Source organism: Pristis pectinata, chromosome 21 (assembly GCF_009764475.1).
Source record: "Pristis pectinata isolate sPriPec2 chromosome 21, sPriPec2.1.pri, whole genome shotgun sequence".
In the NCBI taxonomy this organism is placed as follows: domain Eukaryota; kingdom Metazoa; phylum Chordata; class Chondrichthyes; order Rhinopristiformes; family Pristidae; genus Pristis; species Pristis pectinata.
Genome location: NC_067425.1, coordinates 7,348,910 through 7,371,530, shown reverse-complemented (window position 1 = coordinate 7,371,530; position 22,621 = coordinate 7,348,910). Strand labels below are relative to the sequence as shown.

Here is a 22,621-nt window from a genome sequence, read left to right as displayed (position 1 = left end):
CAATAATCTTTAATGCAGCCCCTTTTCAAATGCCTTCTGTTTATAGCATACATAAATGATTAGGATGAAAATATAGGCGATCTGATCAATAAGTTTTCAGACAATATGAACATTGAAGTTATCAATCATGAGGCAGGTTGTCCAAGGCTACAGCAAGATATAGATAAGATGGAAAATTGGGCAGAGCATTGGCAGGTGTAACTTAAGCCCAACAAGTATGAGGAGACACATTTTGGGAAGTCAAAGAGGGGTAGGACAAATATAGTAAATGGTAGAGCACTAAGGCATGTTGATGAACAGAGAGACCTTGGTGCTCAAGTCCGTAGTTTCCTGAAAATGGCAACACAGGTAGATAGGTTGGTGAAGAAGGCACATGGCACGTTTGCCTTCATCAGTCAAGGCATTGGGTACCTAAGTTGGCAAGTCATGTTGAAGCTGTATAAAACTTTGGTTAAGCCTGATTTGAAGTACTGTATACAGTTCTGGTAGCCACACTAGCTGTGGAGGCTTTGAAGAGGGTGCAGAAGAGGTTCATCAGGATATTACCTGGATTGGAGTGTATTAGCCATAAGGAGAGTTTGGACAAACTTGGATTGTTTTCTCTGGAGCACCGGAGGCTGAAGGATGACCTGATAGATGTATATAAGATTATGAGAAGCATGAATAGGGTAGAGAGTCAGCCTTTTTCCCAGGCTGAAAATGTCAAATACAAGAGGGCTTAGCTTTAAGGTGAGAGGGGAAAAGTTTAAAGGAGATGGCAAGGCAAATTATTCACACAAGGAGTGGTAGGTGCCTGGAACCTGCTGCCAGGAGAGGTGATAGAAGCAGGTACAATGGCAACATTTAAGAGGTATTTAGACAGACACATGAACAGGCAGGGAGTGGAGGGAAATGGACCATATGCAGGCAGATAGGGTTAGTTAAATTGGCATGGCGGTCAGCACAGACGTGGTGGGTCTACTGTGCTCCTACTTTCTAGGGAGCTTTAGAAAATTCAAACCAAAGCACAAATAATCTCAGTAGCCACTCCTTTTAAGACCCCAGATTGAAGTCCATCAGGACATTAAAACGTCAGCCTGCTGCTCCAACAATTTGCTCAGTACCAGTGCTCTGCTGATGATAATTTTCCCGAGTTCCTCTCTTCCTTCCGATTCCCCATTGACATCTGTATGTTATTTGCATTCCCTATAACAAAGGCTGATACAAAGTACCTGTTTAATTCTTCTGACATCTCCTTTGCTTCCCTTATCAGGTCAGAAGAACCAACACATCTGACTGTCCGCTCCATCACTGGACTCGCCCCACTCACTTTGTTAACTTATTTCCTTTTGAATTATCTATGAATACTACTGTATTTGCATTTCTGGCTCACTTAATCTCATGCTCTAACTTTTCCTTCCTTCTAAAACTTTTAGTCATTCTTTGCCGTTTTTCACATAACCTGTCCAATCTTGTGATCTGCCCTCACCTTTGCACCATTAGTGCGTACAATCTTTAACTATTTTAGTTAACTACTGATGGCTGGTCCCCATTGGAAGTTTTCTTTGTCATTGGAATGTGACTACTCTCCTTATTCTGAAAGTTTCCTGCAAATATCCGCCACTGCATCTTGACTGATCTGCCAGTTCACTTAAGCGAGCTCTATCTTTATAACTGCTCTTGTTTAAGGATTGGGCCCACTCCTCTATCCCTCAAAGTGAATGTAAAATACAATGATGTTATGATCACTGCAACCTAGGAGTGCCCTCACTATGAGGTCCCATCTTCAGGGAACTTATTTTTTGTTAAATTAAATTAATGATTAAAACCGCTGCGATCATCAGTTAGTTTTAAACATAAGCACCACAATTTTTTTTGTTCAAGTAGTTTGCCCTCAATTAAAGTTAATCATTCTACAAAAGTTACAGGTGGATAGAGTAAATTATTGTCAAATGCAGAAAGTTTGCAGTGAAAATCTTTGAATCCAAAATGGCACCAGCAGGTCTCCAGCCCTGATGCCAGTGGAAACAGCTCTTTACTCTGACAATGGAGACACGAAGTGAATTAGTCCTAGTTCCGTGGTGCCCAGAGGCTCGATTGGGTCACAGCATCAACTCCATCCTGTTGACTGGAGGGGAATCACTGGGCAAAGCTGTTTTTTTCCTCAGCACCTCTTGAATTTCTGCCAATGGGGACCAGCTATCAGTAGTTAAGTAAAATAGTGTGGTCAAAGGTGAACATCCAGGGTGTGCTGGGAGTCAGACACCAGAACATGGGGCTGTCTGCTCCATCACTGGAATCGCCCCATTTCGGTGGGGTAATGTGGATGATGGTAAGTGCTTCAATTATTTAAGTTCAGTTTATGTTTTATTTTCATTTGTAAATACGTTAACAGGTTCTCAACTACTTTTCATAATTTTTATATAGTTATACAGATCTAGTTCAATCTTTTTCAACATCTCTGACCATCAGAGACAGGTAAAAACAGTCTAACAGCCAACAACACATTCTCCTGGGCAAACTCGCACCCAGAACTCACTCTGCCTCAGGGGTACAAGGGCTCAGCTTGTCCAGTCACGCACCTTCCGCGGAAGTCTGAGGGGCAGGAAGTGTGGATGGCAAGTCCGGATAGTGATCTGGATCCCGGACAATCCAGCCCCATTTAGTTCTTTAATCCAATCCTTATAGTTCAAGCAATACACAAAGTATAAGCTTCCATGGGATGGTACACAGCATGCTAGTTGGAGAAACTTCATCATTATACATAAATTGCCTCGCTCACATCATGACATCTGAAGTATTCTCCTACTTGTTGGCAGATTCTGACATCAAACGAAATTTGATCTCATGGACTGACCCATCTGCTTGAATAGACCACCTGAGAAACCTGTATATCAGAGGAACCGATTGACCACCCACACACTGGAGAAGAAAGATGGACCTATCCAGTCTGGGAGACAGAGAGTGCTGTTGCTACACTGCTCCATCAAACCGGGTTTAATCCTAGTGTGCTCTCTGTGTGGAGTTTGCACATCTCTATGTGACCACATGGTTCCCCCCCACCGCCCCCCCCCACCCCCGGGTGCACTGGTTTCTTCCTACATCCCAAATTTGTGCTGGTTGATAGGTTAATTGTTGTCAACTGTAAATTAATTTGTGTGTAGCTGGATGGTAGATTAATCAGGGGGAATTGGTGGTATGTGACAGGGAATGGATTACAGGTAAATAGGTGGGGGAATGGGACTGATGGGAAAGCTTTGGAAGTTGGCATAGACTCAATGGGCCAAATGGCCTCCTTCGATGTTGTGTGAGAAATATTTGTAATTGAGGCATAGAGCTGTGCATCATGGAAACAGGCCCTTCAGCCCACCCCGTCCATGCCAACCTTTTGCCCAACTACACTAAGACCATTTGCCCACATTAGATCTGGGTCCTTGCCTACTCAAGAGCCTGTCTAAATGCCTCCTAAATATAGTGATTGTGTCTGATTCCATCACCTCCTCTGGCAGCATGTTCCAGATATCAACCAGTCTCTGCGTAAAACACTTACCCGTCTGATCCCCTTTAAAACTCCTTCCTTTTCTATACCATAAATCATGGGAAAAAGATTATTTCCATCTACCCTACCAATGCTCCCATAGTCTTATATACATCCATCAGGTCTCCCCTCAGCCTCCTTTGCTCTAGAGAAAACAAATGCAGCCTATCCAACCTCGCCTCAGTCCTAGCAACATCCTGGTGAACCTCCTCTGCACTTTCTCCAGTGTAGCCACATCCTTCCTACAGTGTGGTGACCAGAACTGCACACAGTGCTCCAAGTGCGATCTAACCAGTGTTTTGTAAAGGTGCAAACTAACATCCCAACTCTTATATTCCATGCCCCAACCTATGAAGCAGAGCATCCCATATGCATTCTTCACCACCTTATCTACCTGTATTGCCATTTTCAGGGAACTATGGACTCGAGGTCCCTCTGTTCATCAATATTCCTTGGTGCTCCACCATTTCCTGACATGTTCTACCCCTATTTGACTTCCTAAAATGCACTGCCTCATGCTTGTCAGGATTAAATTCTATTTGCCAGTGCGCTGCCCATCTGATCTATATCCTGCTGTGGCCTTAGACAACCTTCCTCTGCACCACCATCAACTTTCATGTCATCGGCAAAACTCACTAATCATTCTGCATTTATGAATCAATGCAGAACAAAATTCTGAACTGCTCCTCAGTTGTACCAAACTACCACAGCCTGTCGAAGAGGATAAATCAGGTCAATGGTAGTATAGTGGTTATATCAGCACCCGTAACAGGATATCCAGGGATCATTAATAAATGTTGCCCTTGTCAGCAATGTCCACATACTGTGAAACTGCCTTGTTAACCTTTACAGGTTAACCTTTACCGCAGGCATGGTAGTGTAGCAGTTAGCGTAACGCTATTACAGCGCCGGCGACCCGGGTTCAATTCTGGCAGCTGTCTGTAAGGAGTTTGTACGTTCTCCCCGTGTGTCTGCATGGGTTTCCTCCGGGTGCTCCGGTTTCCTCCCACATTCCAAAGACGTACGGGTTAGGAAGTTGTGGGCATGCTATGTTGGTGCCGGAAGCGTGGCAACACTTGCGGGCTGCCCCCAGAACACTCTATGCAAAAGATGCATTTCATTGTGTGTTTCGATGCATGTATGACTAATATAGAAATCTTGTCTTACATTGTTTGATTATTGTGGCCAACTTCTCTACAGTTTTACTCAGTTATTTTGTAATCATGAAAAGAACAGGCATTTATTTTAAACTTCTCAACACCAGAATGACCAGTCAAGAGAGCAAAAGTTTTTATATTGTCCATTCCAGTGCTTCAGAAGTTTAAATTTGCTAAGAAATTGTTTCATGAAATTCAGCCTCTGCTCTCTGTTATATGACCAGAAGGTGTGGAAATCATTAGCCGGGCCAGTTTTTATTGCCCTTTTCTAATTACCCTCCAAACAGCAAACATCGGGAAGTTGTTTCAGAGTCAATCACTTTGGAGGGTCTGGAGTTACCTATAGCCCAGACCAGTAAGGATGATCGATGTCTTTGTTTGAAGGATGTTAGTTTTATTGGATGCTAAACATAATACTAAACACTCAATGCGTGGGCCAAGTGCTGGTAGAGTGGATTAATAATAGATAGGTACTCAGTGGTCAGACATGGTAGGCTAAAGGTCTTGATTCTATGCTATTTGACTGTGTGACTCTATAAGATGGGTTTCAACAATGAAACAGTGGTTTCATGGACACCAATAGTTTTTCTTTAATTCTACACCTAAACGAGCTGAAATTCCCCACATGGCTGTGGTGGGATTTGAACTCATGTCAACATACCAATAATTCAGGCCTTCAGATACTAGCCCAGTGAGTTAACCACCACTGACTGATACTCCACCACATCAAAGTGGTTGAAAACACTGAGTCAACAGAATTTACACTGCATAGATCTGTGCACCTGAGGCAATTTGAGGTGCTCAATGTTATGACCTTTACGTGGACTGTCGCTGCATAAAAATACAGATTCAACACTCAAGTAGCAAGATCCACATATTGGAATTGTTATAAATTTAAAGGAAATGTTGTACTGAAATGAAGAGGAAGCACCCAAGAGTGTGTATTACTTGTTTGTGAGAGATGGCACAATCTGTAGAAGCCCAGAACGGTGGCAGCAGCTTTTGTTAAACTTGCTGCAATTCTGGTCATAATGCCCTGATGGAGTGTTCGATGGGCAGTCCTAAGATATTGATACAGCGGCTTGAGTCAGGCAGGTGTGCGAAGGCGTTAAGGGGTCACTACTTCTCCCAGAGCAGCCAGCCCGTGTCCCGGACTTGTGGGCGCAGTGTCCCTAATGATTATTGCATTTGAACATCTGTCCAATGGTCTCCAAGGCATGGACAGTGGACGTCTCAGAGACAGGGGCACTATTAAAACTTCAAGCAGACTGCTTTGTCCTGAATGGTATCGAGCTTTTTGAACGTTGTTGCAATTGCACTCATCCAGGCAAGTGGAGAGTGTTTCATCATACACCTATAGCAGGTTTGCATGTTTTTACAGAGAGGTCTCCACACCTTCTCTCATCCTCAGCTTCCTATGTAAAGTCTTTCTAATAGACGAATCCAACCTATTGGTTTTGTTAGATCAGGCAACAACGATATAAGTTGTGGCAGTTCCTTCTTAATTCAGATGTGATCTTTTAATGTTAGATTAATAGGAACCTGAGGGGCAACTTTTTTTTACACAGAGGGTGATATGCATGTGGAACGAGCTGCCAGAGGAAGCAGTTGAGGCAGGTACATTAACAACTTTTAAAAGACAGTTGGATAGGTACAGGGATAGGAAAGGTTTAGAAGGCTATGGGCCAAACGCTGGCAAATGGGACTAGCAATGGCTGGCATGGACCAGTTGGGCCGAAGGGACTGTTTCGTGCTGTGTGACTCTGTGCACTCACCACCGGCCCGGCTACCAGCGACACTCTTTTCGCTTCATCCCAGAAGTTGACTGGTATTATCCTCTTTACTCCCCTCAGTAGCAAGGCGACCCGAGTTCTAGACGTGTGGGGGGTGGTGTTCGGGGTGACTTGCATCACGTCTGTCATTTTCCCAACCTCCCTGGCACCATAGAACACCAGCCGGCTGTACTCCCGATTTACTCGACCTTCCCGTCGCTCTGAAATCAGCCACCAGACCTGGGATAGGTGATGGGACGAAGATAACCCTTGCGTTGTTCCGGAGCTGTGAGACTCACTATTCCATCTCCAGCCTCAGTTATGTGGCAAGAGGACAATATGTAACTGATAAACATTGTGCCGGTGTAGTCAGTGTTGGCTTGCAGCCAATGTGCAGAAGAGTAGATATTGGGTTTGGCCGGTATTCTGCCCAAAACTTAAAGTTCAATGTTAAAGAGTATTTTTCCAGCTCACTTTACTCTGCGAAGGTCGGAGCTCACGACTCCTCTCTCGACTATAAATGTCACTTGTATCCACCAACGATCTAAGCCCCGGAGGTAGGATTTACTGTACGTGGCTGTCAGAATTTGGAACAAGAAAAAAATCAGAAGTCCCAAATGTTGACCAATTACTGTGTTAATCGGGGGAAACCCCTGTTATTGTACATTGTGCATTCTTTTGAAGTAAACCTCCACTCTGTAAGATTCTTCCTCCAAATCTGCACCAAACTATTTTGTCCTAAAAAAATGTTTCAAATCATTGAGCTGAGCAATCAACAGATTAATGGAGAAACCACCTCCATACCCCAGCTCAGGCGAGACACACTGTTGCCTCAACTAACTCTATTTTTGCAATAATTTTTGAGTTCACCTTATGTTTGCTGACAGTTTTGTCTTTTATTGCTGTTTTTCAGTGTAAACCTCCTGTAGGAAATGCAGTGCAAAAATTATTTATATTGAAGCCACTGTACAATTAATAAAACTGAATATATCTGAATTGAATTGAGTTGGTTTATGATTGTGACATGTACCAAGATACAGTGAAAAACTTATGTTTGCGTGCCCTCTAGGCAGATCATGCCGTACGTACTGTAAGTACATTGACGTAGTTAAAGTAAAAGAACACAGAATATAGTGTAGCAGCTACAGAGAAAGTGCAGTGCAGGTAAACAAATAAAGTGCAAATAAAGTCAGCAAGGCCAAGGAATTGATTGTGGACTTCAGGAAGGGGAAGTCGGGAGAACACACACCAGTTTTCATTGAGGGATCAGTGGTGGAAAGGGTGAGCAGCTTCAAGTTCCTGGGCGTCAATATCTCAAAGGATCTTACTTGGGCCCAACACATTGATGCAATCAAGAAGAAGGCTCTACTTCATTAGGAGTTTGAGGAGATTTGGTATGTCACCTAAGACTCTTGCAAATTTATACTGTTGTACAGTGGAGAGTATTCTTACTGGTTGCATCACAGTATGGAGGCTCCAATGTGCAGGATCGCAAGAGGCTGCAGAGGGTTGTAAGCTCAGCCAGCTCCATCACGGGCACAACCCTCCCCACCGTCCAGGACATCTTCAAGAGGCAGGCACGGTAGTGTAGCGGTTAGCGTAACGCTATTACAGCGCCAGCGACCCGGGTTCAATTCCGGCCGCTCTCCGTAAGGAGTTTGTACGTTCTCCCCATGTGTCTGCATGGGTTTCCTCCAGGTGCTCCAGTTTCCTCCCACATTCCAAAAACATACGGGTTAGGAAGTTGTGGGCATGTCATGTTGGCGCTGGAAGTGCGGCGACACTTGCGGGCTGCCCCCAGAACACTCTACGTGGAAGGTGCATTTCACTGTGTGTTTCAATATACATGTGACTAATAAAGGTATCTTATCTTATCTAATCTTATCAAGGAGGAGGCACCCATCACTTAGGACCCTCACCACCCGGGATATACCCTCTTCTCGTTACTACCATCAGGGAGGAGGTACAGGAGCCTGAAGACCCACACTCAACAATTCAGGAACAGCTTCTTCCCCTCCGCCATCAGATCGCTGAATGGTCGATGAACCCATGAACACTACCTCATTATTCCTTTTTAGAAACATAGAAACATAGAAAAACCTACAGCACAATTCAGGCCCTTCGGCCCACAAAGCTGTGCCGAACATGTCCCTACCCTAGAAATTTCAAGGCTTACCTATAGCCCTCTATTTTTCTCATCTCCATGTACCTATCCAACAGTCTCTTAAAAGACCCGATCATATCCGCCTCCACCACCGTTGCTGGCAGCCCATTCCACACACTCACCTGAGTAAAAGACTTACCCTTGACATCTCCTCTGTACCTACTCCCCAGCACCTTAAACCTATGTCCTCTTGTGGCCACCATTTCAGCCCTGGGGAAAAGCCTCTGACTATCCACCCGATCAATGCCTCTCATCATCTTATATACCTCTATCAGGTCCCCCCCTCATCCTCCGTCGCTCCAAGGAGAAAAGGCCGAGTTCCTTCAACCTGCTTTCATAAGGCAGGCTCCGCATTCCAGGCAGCATCCTTGTAAATCTCCTTTGCACCCTTTCTATGGCTTCCATATCCTTCCTGTAGTGAGGCGACCAGAACTGAGCACAGTACTCTAAGTTTTTTTGAACTGTTTATTTATTTTTGTAAATTATAGATTTTTATGTCTTTGCACTGTACTGCTGCTGCAAAACAACACATTTCACATCATATGTCAGTGATAATAAATCTGATTCTAATTCTGATTCTGAAACAGGCACGGTAGTATAGCTGTTAGCGTAAAGCTATTACAGCGCCAGTGACCCGGGTTCAATTCCAGCCGCTGTCTGTAAGGAGTTTGTACGTTCTCCCTGTGTCTGCGTGGGTTTCCTCCGGGTGCTCCGGTTTCCTCCCACATTCCAAAGACGGACGGGTTAGGAAGTTGTGGGCATGCTACGTTGGCACTGGAAGCATGGCGACACTTGCGAGCTGACCCCAGAACACTCTACGCAAAAGATGCATTTCACTGTGTGTTTCAATGTACATGTGACTAATAAAGAAATCTTAATCTTAAATGTAAAGGCTATGACGAGGTAGATTGGGAGATCAAGAGTTCATCATTAGCGTATTAAAGGTCTGTTCAAGAGGACGCTGGTAGAAAACAGGAGGATGGCCACTGAGAGTATCCCGACCAGTTTTGGTTCCATTCTTATGAAGGACATGGAGGTTTTGGAGAGGTTGTAAGAATGTTTTAGTGATAAAGAATTAGAAGGAAACAAGGAGGAGGAGGTGAGGCAGAATGGCTGAGAGGAAGATTAGACAGGGCAAGTAAAGAGAAACTATTTCCATGGCTGAAGGACTGATAACCAAGGGGGAAAGGATTTAAGGGATTGGCAATGGAATCAAAGCAGAAATTGGGAGAACAATCTTCACACGATAACTAGCTTTGAATTGGAAACCATTGCCTGATGAAGACTTGAGAGCAGCCTGCAGAAGGAAGTTAAACAAATAGTTGGAAGTAGGTAAAACTGTGGGGATTTGGGGAAAAAGCAGGGCAGGCAGACCCATAGAGTTATGCAACACAGAAACAGACCCTTCGGCCCAACTTGTCCATGCTGACCAAGATGTCTAGCTGAGCTAGCCCCATTGCAGTAATCTTTGAGTTCGCCTTATGTTTGTGACAATTTTGCCTTTTGTTGCTGTTATTTAGTGCAAACCTCCTGGAGGAAATACAACGCTAAAATTATTTTTATCAACACCTCTGTACAATTCATAAAACTGAACCTATCCGCTAGTATAAAGCAGGAACCTAGCCACAGCAGAGTAGCCCGTCCAGTTTTGGTTCCATTCTTTAGGGAAGGAGATGGAGGCTTCAGAGAGGTTACAGGAGTGGTTCTAGTGATGAATAATTACCATCACAAGGAAACAAGTGGGAGCAGAATGACCGAGAGGAAGATTAGACAGAGTAGGTAAAGAGAAATTGTTTCCGTGGCTGAAGGACTGATAGTCCCATAGCGCTCACTGTATTCCACCACAGAAGGGCCAGTGCAGATTCAATGTGTTCCTGCTGTAACTTACTATCCTTAGTGAATCACTAGGCTTGGAGTCAGCCTTGGTCTTTCAAGGACTCAAGGAGTGAAAACTTTCTTTGCTTGTTAGCACTAAACACGGCGAGTACCAGCTCCTTGTTGTATCCACCTCCCCGGTTATTCCATTGAAGGAGAAACAGACCCTATTCAAGCTCTGTCGCAGCAAGAGATTAGCAGGTCGATAGAAGAAACGGTTCAAGGACGTTCTCAAAGATGTCCTCCAACAATTCTTGAGACTCAAAAATAAAATTTAAAAATTACCAATGTTGGAAATCTGCAATAAAAACAGAAACACGAGATACTCAGCAGGTCAAGCAGCATCTGTGGGAAGAGAAACGGAGTTAACATTTCATTTCAAAGATCCTATGTCAGAACTGGAAAGAATATAGAACATTACAGCACAGTACAGGCCCTTCGGCCACTATGTTGTGCCGACATTTTATCCTGCTCTAAGATCTATCTAACCCTTCCCTCCCACATAGCCCCCCCATTTCTCTATCATTCATGTGACTGTCTAAGAGTCTCTTAAATGTCCCTAATGTATCTGCCCCCACAACCTCTGCCGGCAGTGCGTTCCATGCACCCACCACTGTCTGTGTAAAAAACTGACATTCCCCCTTATACCTTCTTCCAATCACCTTAAAATTATGCCCCCTCATGTCAGCCATTTTCACCCTGGGAAAAAGTCTCTGACTGTCCACTCGATCAATGCCTCTTATCATCTTGTACACCTCTATCAAATCACCTCTCATCCTCCTTCTCTCCAGAGAGAAAAGCCCTAGCTCACTCAACCTATCCTTACAAGACATGCTCTCCAATCCAGGCAGCAGCCTGGAAAGGAGACAAAAATAGCTTGTTAAGCTTCAGGGTGCATGGGGGAGGGGATGTCTCTGAAAGGATAAAACCGGGCTGACCATGGGGATAGGATGTAAATAAGGTTATCTGGTCAATGAGTGAATGGGAGAAGTAAGAGAGTGAGAACGAAGACCAACGAACCTAGACAAAGGAACGTGGGAGTTGCAAAATGCAGAGCAGGAGACATGTCCACAGGAACACCTGCGTTTGGTCCACAGTGGTGACCCTGAGCTTCCCATTCCATTGTCTGCCTCTTCAACTCCTGATCCCACTCCCACTCCGACCAGTCTGTGGCCTCCTGCACTGTCACAATGAGCATAAAACAAGCTTGACGAACAGAACCTCATCTGGGCACGTTGCAGACTTCTGGGCTTAACAATGAGTTCTACTACGTACGTCTTCGGAACGGGAGAGGAAACCGGAGCACCCGGTGGAAACCGACTCAGTGGCAGGGAGAATGTGTAAACTCCACACACTCAGCACCAGAGGTGGGGATCGAACTTGTGCTGTGAAACAGCTGTACTTTCACAACATATGTCAGTGATAATAAACCTGATCCTGATTCTGCACTAACTGTATTGACGCTCTGCCTGCCAGTTATCAGATTGCCACAATCGTATTGGTGCAGTATCAGCTCAAGAAACTTATATCAACAGGAGACCCAGCTGTTACTGCGTGTGCTGAATCCTCAACTAATGTACCAATGATCTACACTCACAAGCAGTCCTGTTAATGGTGGCTCGTTAGAACTCCCACTACCACTGGTAGTTCTTTGTTGCTTGAATCTAAATTTCCTTCCAAAGGGATCCATCAGAGGATTTAAAGTCCAGGTGTTGGTATTGACTCAGTCAGGAAGCTGCTATCTCACACAGCACAATGGCACAGGCGCTAAGACCACAAGACAATAAGATATGGGAACAGAATTAGGCCATTCGGCCCAGCGATTCTGCTCTGCCATTCAAACTTGGCTGATTTTTTTATCAACCCCACTCTCCCTCCTTCTCCCCATAACCCTTAAACCTCTTACCAATCAAGAACCTATCAATCTCTGCCTTAAATACACCCAATGACTTGGCCTCCACTGCCCTCCGTGGCAACAAATTGCACAGACTTACCACCCTCTGGCTGAAGAAATTCCTCCTCATCTCAGTTTTAAAGGGACGTCCCTTTATTCTGAGGCCGTGCCCTCGGATCCTAGACTCTCCTATTAATCGAAACATCCTCTCCACGTCCACTCTATCCAGGCTTTTCAGTATTCGGTAGGTTTCAATGAGATCCCCCCTCATCCTCTGAACTCCATCAAGCACAGGCCCAGAGGCATCAAACGCTCCTCATACATTAAGCTTTTCATTCCTGGGATCATTCTTGTGAACCTCCTCCGGACCCTCCAGTAGACCCACTGTCTCACAGTGCCAGAGACCCAGGTTCAATCCTGAGTGTGTGGAGTTTGCGTGTGCTCCCCGTGACTGTATGGGTTTCCTTCAGGGTCCTTGGTTTGCTCCCACACCCAATAGTGTGTGGGTTTGTAGGTGAGTTGCCCACTGTAAATTGCCCCTAGTGTGGAAGAATGTGGAGAGAGTTAGTGAGAGTGTGGGGAGAATAGAAACAATGAGCTCAATATGGGATTAGTGTAAATGGGTGGCTGATGTTGGGCATGGACTCAGTGTGCCTCTGCTGTATCGTTCTATGACCCTTCTATGACCAAACCTCCATTGCTCCAAGGAGTTAAACACTGATGTTGAATTACACATGGATTATGGAAATATCGAACATAGAACATAGAACAGTACAGCACAGGAAAAGGCCCTTCAGCCCACGATATTGTTCTGATCTAATTAAGCTAATAAAACTATGAGGGGCATACATAGGGTGGACAACAATATCTTTTTCCCATTATTGAGCGATCCAATACCAGAGGCCACGCATTTAAGGTGAGACGGGGTAGGTTCAGAAGAGATGTGAGGGGAAAGTTTTTTACTCAGAGAGTGGTGGATGCCTGGAATATGTCCCCTGATAGGGCGGTGGAGGCAACTCCATTGGGGGGTTTTAAGAGGGGCTTGGATGGGTACATGAATGAGAGGAAAATGGAGGGATGTGGGCATTCTGTAGGTAGGAGGGAATAGCTATGTCAGCACAACATTGTGGGCCGAAGGGCCTGTTCTGTGCTGTACTGTTCTATGTTCTATGACACCTCATCCCTTCTGCCATTCTCTGCATATCTATGTCCCTGTCTCGGAGCCTTTTAACGCCTCTATCGTATCTGCCCCACCCCCACCCCTGGCAGCACATTCCAGGCACCCACCCCTCTCTGTGTAAAGAACTTGCCCCACACATCTCCTTTGAACTTTCCCCCTCTCACCTTAAGTGCATGCCCTCTGATATTAGACATTTGGACCCTGGGAAAAAGATACAGGCTGTCTACTCTGAAACAGAAACCTGTGCTGCAGCATAACGTGAATCCCAGAAAAACTTGCTGGAAAGAGGAAACTACAAGAGCTTCCTCCCTCCGGAAGGTTTTCCACCTTCTGAGTACTTCCATCAGGTTATCAAAAATTACAGGGGGATCTTGATTAACTGGGTAAGTGAGCCAAGGACTGGCAAATGGCTTCCAATTTGGGTAAGTGCAAAGTGTTACACTTTAGGAAGTCAAACCAGGGTAGGACTTACACAGTGAATGGTCGGGCCCTGGGGAGCGTTGTGGAAGAGAGGGACCCAGGATTACAAGTACATATTTAGCTGAAAGCGGCATTACAGGTAGGGAGGGTGGTGAAGAAGGCGTTTGGCACGCTGACCTTCATCAGTCAGGGCACTGAGTGCAGGAGTTGGCATGTTATGTTTCAGTTGTACAAGACAATGGTGAGACCACACTTGGAGTACTGTGTACAGTTTTGGTCACCCTGTTATAGGAAAGACATCATTAAACTGGAAAGAATGCAGAGAAGGTTTACAAGGATGCTGACAGAACTTGAGGGCCTGGGTTATACGGAGAGGCTGGGCAGGCTAGAACTTTATTCCTTGAAATGTAGAAGATTGAGGGGTGACCTTACAGAGGTGTATAAGATCATGAGGGATACAGATAGGGTGAACGCACACAGTCTATTTCCCAGGGAAGGAGAACTGAAAACTAGAGGGCATAGGTTTACGGTGAGAGGAGAAAGATTTAAAAGCGTCCTGAGGGGCAACTTCTTGATGCAGAGGGTGATGCGTATATGGAACGAGCTGCCAGAGGAAGTGGTTGAGGCAGGTACAATAACAATGTACAAAAGACGTTTGGGTAAGTACATGAACAGGAGGGGTTTAGAGGGATATAGGCCAAATGTGGGCAAATGGGACTAGCTTGGTGGGCACCAAGGTGGGCACGGACGAGTTGGGCCGAAGGGCCTGTTTCTGTCCCCTATTACTCTATGACTCTATATGGTTCTATTTTGTCTATCTCTGAGTTTTTGTATCTGTAACTTTGACCATTATTCCTGGATCATTTTCTTTTACAGAATAAACTTTATTCATAATAAAAGACAAACCATATACAATTATAAAACAGTGCAAACCTTTACATTCTTGTACAGATCATTCATTAGTGTTACCTTTTTATATAGAAAACAGCACCGATGCCACACGTGTGGCTCCCTGGAAGCTACCCGGTCCTGTATTTACAATATTTAGGGGCTTTCTCCCTGTCCCCGCCCCTCCCTCTCCTGTGGCAGAAGAACCCTAAACTGTAGTCCTTCCCCACCGCCTTTGCGTTGGCTGCGCCCAGCTTCAGTGCATCCCTCAGCACGTACTCCTGCAGCCTGGAATGTGCCAGCCGGCAGCATTCCCCTACGGACATCTCGCAGTGCTGGAAGACCAACAAGTTTCGGGCAGACCAAAGAGCGTCTTTCACCGAGTTGATGACCTTCTAGCAGCAGTTGATGTCCGTCTGTGTGTGTGTGTCCCCGGGAACAGCCCGTAGATCAGAGAATCCTGTTACGCTGCTGCTGGGGACGAACAGTGACAAGGACCCTTGCATCTTTCACCACACCCTCCTCACAAACCTACAGCCCGCAAAGAGGTGGGCGACCGTCTCGTCCCCAGCGCAGTCCTCCCGGGGGCAGCGCAAGCTGGGATCATTACCATGAACATTAATACCATTGCAATGACCACTGTGTGACAGAGTTGCCTGCACCACTTACTTTAAGGTCAGTTATTGTACCTACTAATAAACAAAATGTTTCTCTCATTCACAGCAATGGTCCTTCACTATAAAGGAAATGTATTGATCTTTTGATTTGGCCTCCATCATACATACATAATTGCACTTGTTTTCCATATTACACAATTGGATATACATTTACACGTATGTCTATTATGTAAAACACCATACGGTGCATCTGGGAGTCATCACTCCACAAGTTAACAGAACTGTCATTGACAGAACGTACGTTCTTCCAAAATCCAAGCTAAATTCATAATCCACTCGTATTCATACCAGTCAGTGGATGGTACTCATAGCCTTTGGGTTAGAATAAAAGCATCAGTTGGGTCTTCGATGAAGAACTTAAGATGTACAATATATGACAATCTCATACTGTGATACAGAATTAGAAAGTAAAACTGCATTTAGTCACTCTGTTGCGGGATGTGGATGTTGCAGAGAGGGCTAGCATTTACTATCCATCACTCATTGCTCTTTGAGAAGCTGGTGGTGAACTGGCTTTCTAAAACAAGAGCTCCAGGACTTCATGATGATCAACAAGATACTTTATTTTTAGAGAAGTGGGAATTGATAGGCAAGGAATTAACGTTTGGGGTCAATGACTTTTTGTCAGAACTATCCTGGGCTCAGTGTTTGGCAAGGAACACAGCAGGTCACCACTTAAATGAATTTCTGCTGTTAGTCACTCTATTGTCGTTGTGAATTCTACATTCTTAACAATCTACAATTCTTAACAATTCTACATTCTTAAGTAAAGATTCTCCCAAGTTCACTACTGATATAGTTGTCTTTGTTTTGTGATCCTAATTTATTACTCAACAAAGTGTGCTTTTCCTCTGGTTGAACAATAAAATGTGTTTAATAATTTACTGCAGGGAAACATGCCAAAGAAATGCATTGGAACATCATGATCTGCAAACTTACTATGCAGCAGTGAGGCACTGAGAAACAAAAGGAACGCCTGCCTGGGATATGAATGAGTGAAGGCCAAGGGGAAGTATAATGAGAGTGCGCAGGAGAGAGAGGCAGTGATATCCGGGGCAGAGCAGTGACAGTGGGGCAGGGAAAAGAGAGGGGGCAATGATGCGAAGTGGGTAGCAGTCAGAGATGAGGCTGAGCAATGGTATCGGCACTCCCTCGAGATCGAGGACAACTTGCTTAGACTCTGGTTCTCTGAGTTCCGAGCTGACTGATGAGGTCAATGTGGGAACTGCAGTCTCTTCCACAAGTGGAATAGGAAGTGACTGATGGGATGAGCGGGTTGGCTGCTTGGGAGGTAATGCACCCCTTCTGCCATTTACACTGGACCTCCACATGTCCCGATGCAGGAACCTAAAGTTCTCAATTCCATCCCAAATGTTCCTTCTCCACTTTGAGTGGGGAAGGGCCACAGATGAGGATGGTTTTACAAAGACGAACAACCTTGTATCATTTACTCTGTATGCCTAGTAAACTCTTCCTCCAATTGAGCTCAGAATAGTCAAAGTCAAGGTCAATTCTCATGTGCACAAGTCCATGTATGCACAGGTGCAATGAAAAACTTAATTGCAGCAGCATCACAGGCACGTAGCAATCAGAGGCACAACATTCACAAGAAAAAACATAAATTAAGTATAAATTATACAAAATTATACAAGAAAGAACACAATTAGAACAAAAAAAAAAGAATTGTAGTGCAAAGTGGTCTTAGGGTCGCTATACTGAGGTAGTGATTAGGGTTGTGCCGGTTGGTTCAAGAACCGAATGGCTGAAGGGAAGTAGCTGTTCTTGAACCTGGTGGTGTGGGACTTCAGGCTTCTGACTATTGTCTGTTTTAGGAGACTGGGCAAGTGAACTCCACTGCTTACCCAACAGTGGCAACTGTCTGTAACTGGGACCTCAGTGCTGGGGATGTAGGCCTGGGAGAGGAAAATATTGGTTCGCTTATCCTTTGGGTGGATTTGGTAGATTGTGTGGAGACAGGATTAGTGATATCTCTCCAGTGCTTTGAGGTGCCTGCTGTAAGTGGTCCAGGTCTCTGAAACATATAGGAGAACAGGGACCACCACTGGTCAATAGACCATGAGCTTCATGCTGGGTCTGAGATCTTAATCTTCGTGCACCTAGACAGGGCAGGCTGGGAATCCAGTTATACTCAGCAACAATACAGGGCAATACAAATAGAGGGGCAACACACAACGAAGCTGGAGGAACCCAGCAGGTCAGGCATATGAACCCATGAACATTATCCTTCATTATCCTTTTTTGCACTTTTTTTAATTTTTGTAATTTATAGATTTATGTCTTTGCACTGAACTGCTGTCGCAGAACAACACAGTTTATGTCATATGTCAGCAATAATAAATCTGATTCTGATTCAGGCAGCATCTATGGAGGGAAATGGACAGTCGATGTTTTGGGTTGGAACCGTTCATCATTCATTCAAATAGAAGGGGCAAAGAATGGGGGTGTGGTCTAGGAATGGGATGTGGTCCAGGAATGGGGTATGGTCCAGGAATGGGGGTGAGGTCTAGAAATGGGGTGTGGTCCAGGAATGGGGGCGTGGTCTAGGAATGGGGTGTGGTCCAGGAATGGGGGCGTGGTCTGGGACCGGGATGTGGTCCAGGAATGGGGGCATGGTCTAGGAATGGGGGCGTGGTCTAGGAATGGGGGCATGGTCTGGGACTGGGATGTGGTCGAGGAATGGGGGTGTGGTCTAGGAATGGGGGTGTGGTCTAGGAATGGGGGCGTGGTCTAGGAATGGGGGCGTGGTCTGGGACTGGGATGTGGTCAAGGAATGGGGGTGTGGTCTAGGAATGGGGGCGTGGTCCAGGAATGGGGGCGTGGTCCAGGAATGGGGGCGTGGTCAGATGGAGCCGGGAACAGCTGATTGGCAGCCTCACCGTTTGAGGCAATGGGAGGCGGAGCCAGATGGGGTCGCGCACGAGCGCTGGCGTTCAGCCAATCGCGCGCGGCCTCGGTGGAGGGGACAGGTGAGTGGAGAAGCGGCTGCAGCAGCGAGGAGGGTCGCCGTTGGGTCTTAGCGCTCATCATATTACCTTCCCGGGAGGTCGCCCCTGTATTTCAGAACCCGTTAGCTGGTGTCCCCGGAGAGTTCTTCCCCCGGTCCCAGCGCCCATGTAGTGAGGTACGGGCGAAATGCGGTGCCGCAGGGGTTGAAGGGGACAGGGTGTGGGTGGGTTCCTCGGCAATATATTCTGGGGTGCTGGGAAATGGGGTGCGGGAGGGGTAGAACGGGGGTTCACTCGGGTCCTAGCGCCCATATTATAGGGTATAGAATGGGGCGTGGAAGGGGAAGGGACGGGGAGGTGAGGGGGCGTGGTAGGAGAGGAGAGGAGGTGGTGTTGAGGGAGAAGGGAGGAGGAGGAGGAGTAGGAGGAGGGGGGAGGGAGGAGGGGGAGGAGGAGGAGGAGGGGGGAGAGAGGAGGAGGAGGAGGAGGGGGGAGAGAGGAGGAGGAGGGGGGAGAGAGGAGGAGGAGGGGGGAGAGGAGGAGGAGGAGGGGGGAGAGGAGGAGGAGGAGGAGGGGGGCCGGGAGGAGGAGGGGGGAAGGGAGGAGGAGGGGGGAAGGGAGGAGGAGGGGGGAAGGGAGGAGGAGGGGGGAAGGGAGGAGGAGGAGGAGGGAAGGGAGGAGGAGGAGGAGGAGGGGGGAAGGGAGGAGGAGGAGGAGGGGGGAAGGGAGGAGGAGGAGGAGGGGGGTGGGGAGGAGGAGGGGGGAAGGGAGGAGGAGGAGGGGGGGAGGGAGGAGGAGGAGGGGGGAAGGGAGGAGGAGGAGGGGGGGAAGGGAGGAGGAGGAGGGGGGAAGGGAGGGGGAGGAGGAGGAGGAGGGGGGAAGGGAGGAGGAGGAGGAGGAGGGGGGAAGGGAGGAGGAGGAGGAGGAGGGGGGAGGGAGGAGGAGGGGGGAAGGGAGGAGGAGGAGGAGGAGGGGGGAAGGGAGGAGGACGCGGGGGGGAAGGGAGGAGGAGGAGGGGGGAAGGGAGGAGGAGGAGGAGGGGGGAAGGGAGGAGGAGGAGGGGGGAAGGGAGGAGGGGGAAGGGAGGAGGGGGAGGAGGGGGAGGAGGGGGGAAGGGAGGAGGGGGAGGAGGGGGAGGAGGGGGGAAGGGAGGAGGGGGGAAGGGAGGAGGGGGAGGAGGGGGAGGAGGGAGGGGGAGGAGGGGGAGGAGGGGGGGGGAGGAGGGGGAGGAGGGGGAGGAGGGGAGGAGGAGGGGGAGGAGGGGGGGGGGAGGAGGGGGGAAGGGAGGAGGGGGAGGAGGGGGGAAGGGAGGAGGGGGAGGAGGGGGGAAGGGAGGAGGGGGAGGAGGGGGGGAAGGGAGGAGGAGGAGGGGGGAAGGGAGGAGGAGGAGGGGGGAAGGGAGGAGGAGGGGGGAAGGGAGGAGGAGGGGGGAAGGGGGGAGGAGGAGGAGGAGGGGGGAAGGGAGGAGGGGGAAGGGAGGAGGGGGGAAGGGAGGAGGAGGAGGAGGGGGAGGGGGGAAGGGAGGAGGGGGGAAGGGAGGAGGAGGAGGAGGGGGGAAGGGGGGAGGGAGGAGGAGGAGGGGGGAGGGAGGAGGAGGGGGGAGGGAGGAGGAGGGGGGGAGGGAGGAGGGGAGGGGGGGAGGAGGAGGGGGAGGGGAGGAGGGAGGAGGGGGGGGAGGGAGGAGGGGGAGGGGGGGAGGGAGGAGGAGGGGGGAGGGAGGAGGAGGGGGGAGGAGGGGGGGGAGGGAGGGAGGGGGGGAGGAGGAGGGGGGGGAGGGAGGAGGGGGGGAGGGGGGGGAGGGGAGGAGGGGGAGGGGGGGAGGGAGGGAGGGGGGGGAGGGAGGAGGGGGAGGGAGGAGGAGGGGGAGGGAGGAGGAGGAGGGGTGAGGGTGAGGGGAGGAGGAGGGGTGAGGGTGAGGGAGGGTGGAGGGGGAGGTGGTGTTGAGGGGGAGGAGGTGGTGGTGATGGGTTGTGGGACGGGGAGAGAGAGGGAGGGGATGCGGCGTGGGACAGGACGGGGGCGGGTGGGAGGCGGAGGTTGTGGGGGCGGGGAGAGAGTCCTCCCGGGTCCTAGCGCCGGCTGGCGGGGGACGCCCTGAGACGCCTCTTCGACGTCAGATCAGGTTAAAATCCATCGTCTCTCCACCTCGCAGCGGCGTCTGAGCTCCGCCATGGCCGATCGGACAGCAGGCACCCAAAGCCCGGACAACCCCGGCCACTCGGTGTTCAGGAGGCTGACTGGGCTGCCGGCGGGCAGCTTCTGGAGGGAAGTGAGAGAGATCTGCCGGCTGGCCGGCCCAGTGGTGAGTTTGCAGAGCACGGCACCCCGGCAGGGCTCCTTGCGTCGCTGCCTTGTTTCCAAGCGATAGGCACCGGAGCAAAAATAAATCTCAGTGCAGCCCTGAGATTTCAATGGCATCCACATCGGAGTTAAGACACTTCATAGGAACGATGTCAGACAACAAAAGCTAAAGGACTTTGTGCTATTATGTAGTTATGATAAAGAACTACAGTTCCCAGTAGGAAATGCAAGGGGTCACATTGGGGAAGAGGAAGTGGCTGTAAAAAGAGAGGGAAAGCAAGCCAGGCTGGTGTTGGTTAATAAAAATGTTCAGCTGTTAAACCCAAGCGAAGTTTGTCTCTTGATAAACAACAAACATAACAGACTTTGGAGATGGGACAGTGAGCAAAAGCCTTGGTTAAAGTTGGGGGAGGGGGGGCTAGGGAGAAGGGATTGAGAGGGCAGGTGGATTGGGAAGGTTGGAGCATTTAAAATAGGATTCTAAGAAGCTGGAGTTGGGGGAGATCAGAGGATTATTGGGTTGGGTGTGCTTAATGAAATAGGGCAGGGACTATAAACTTTTCATCTGGATTCCAGCGGCTGCAGTCCTTTATTTCTCTACTATAAACTTGGTCATAAAGGAGTGATAAGATGTGAGGTGAGGCCAATAGCTTGTGTAGTGGTGAAGCAATCAACAGTGAGTCAAAGTCGAGGTTAATGTCAGATGCACAAGTACATGTGTGCGCAGGTACAATGAAAAACTTGCAGCAGCATCACAGGCACATGGCATCAGATAAGCAGCATTCACAAGAAAAACATAAATTTAACATGAATTATACTCTTTTAACAAGAAAGAACAAAACAATAAAAACAAAGTCCATTTTAGTGCAAAGTGATCAAACTGGTCATAGTGTTGCTATACTGAGGTAGTGATTAGGGTTGTGCCGGTTGGTTCAAGAACCGAATGGTTGAAAGGATTCTTGAACCCGGTGGTGTGGGACTTCAGGCTTCTGTACCTCCTGCCTGATGGTAGCTGCGAGAAGATGGTATGGCCCGGATGGTGGGGATCTTTGATGACGGATGTTGCCTTCTTGAGGCAGCACCTCCTGTAGATACTTCCGATGGTGGGGAGGGATGTGCCCGTGATGTATTGAGCAGAGTCCACTACCGTCTGCAGTGTCATTGTATTTTTAACACGTGATACATTTTCTTTGAAATATACTTTACATCTTACTACGTATGATTTTTATTTTTGCTTCTCTTGCTTGTTTCCTCCAAAAGTATTTTGTTTGCTGCCATTGAGTTGCCCAGTAATCCATATTATGGTACTTGTTTTAAACTAACTCACCCGATTGGGGAGGGGGACGGGAAATTACTTGAATTAGCTGACAGAAGAGGCTGCAGACGCTGGAATCTGGAGCAACAAAGAAAATGCTGGAGGAACTCAGCGGGTCGAGCAGCATCTGTGAGGGGGAAAGGAATTGTCGACGTTTCAGGACTATGACATATAAAACCACATGTATGCATGCATTTGTTTAAGGTGCCCCTCTTAAAGCAGTTGAATTTGCATTCCATCTCACACCACTGGTATGAAGTTTAAAAACTGCACTATTTCAATCACTCTGGGAAGTTTGGTTTAAAAGCAGGTTTTAAGCTGAAAGCTAATGGCGTTCTGTTTTTTGACAGTTCCTGTCACATCTGATGGTCTTCACTATAAGTACAGTCAGTACCATATTCTGTGGGCATTTAGGGAAGACTGAGTTGGGTGCTGCTTCGCTTGCCACATCGGTGAGTTTACGTGCAGAATAATTTATTGTGCAGTAAGACCTGT

At 47.8% G+C, this 22,621-nt stretch overlaps 2 protein-coding genes across 5 annotated transcripts in view; one reads left to right on the top strand and one right to left on the bottom strand.

The window, feature by feature from the left end:
* The window catches only part of LOC127581327 (multidrug and toxin extrusion protein 1-like), a 37,012-nt gene extending 30,037 nt beyond the window's left edge, over positions 1–6,975 (bottom strand). For 2 of the 3 annotated variants that reach the window (XM_052035633.1, XM_052035631.1), the window contains exon 1: positions 6,450–6,975. In XM_052035633.1, coding sequence (XP_051891593.1) covers positions 6,450–6,596 — 147 coding nt within the window. In that variant the 5' untranslated portion in view covers positions 6,597–6,975. The remainder of the gene's footprint in view (positions 1–6,449) is intronic. The other variant, XM_052035634.1, reaches the window with a different exon arrangement.
* A 13,647-nt stretch (positions 6,976–20,622) lies between these two features.
* Positions 20,623–22,621, top strand: part of LOC127581242 (multidrug and toxin extrusion protein 1-like) — a 49,856-nt gene continuing 47,857 nt past the window's right edge. For both annotated transcript variants that reach the window (XM_052035426.1, XM_052035427.1), the window contains exons 1-2: positions 20,623–20,812; positions 22,477–22,578. In XM_052035426.1, coding sequence (XP_051891386.1) covers positions 20,681–20,812; positions 22,477–22,578 — 234 coding nt within the window. In that variant the 5' untranslated portion in view covers positions 20,623–20,680. The remainder of the gene's footprint in view (positions 20,813–22,476; positions 22,579–22,621) is intronic.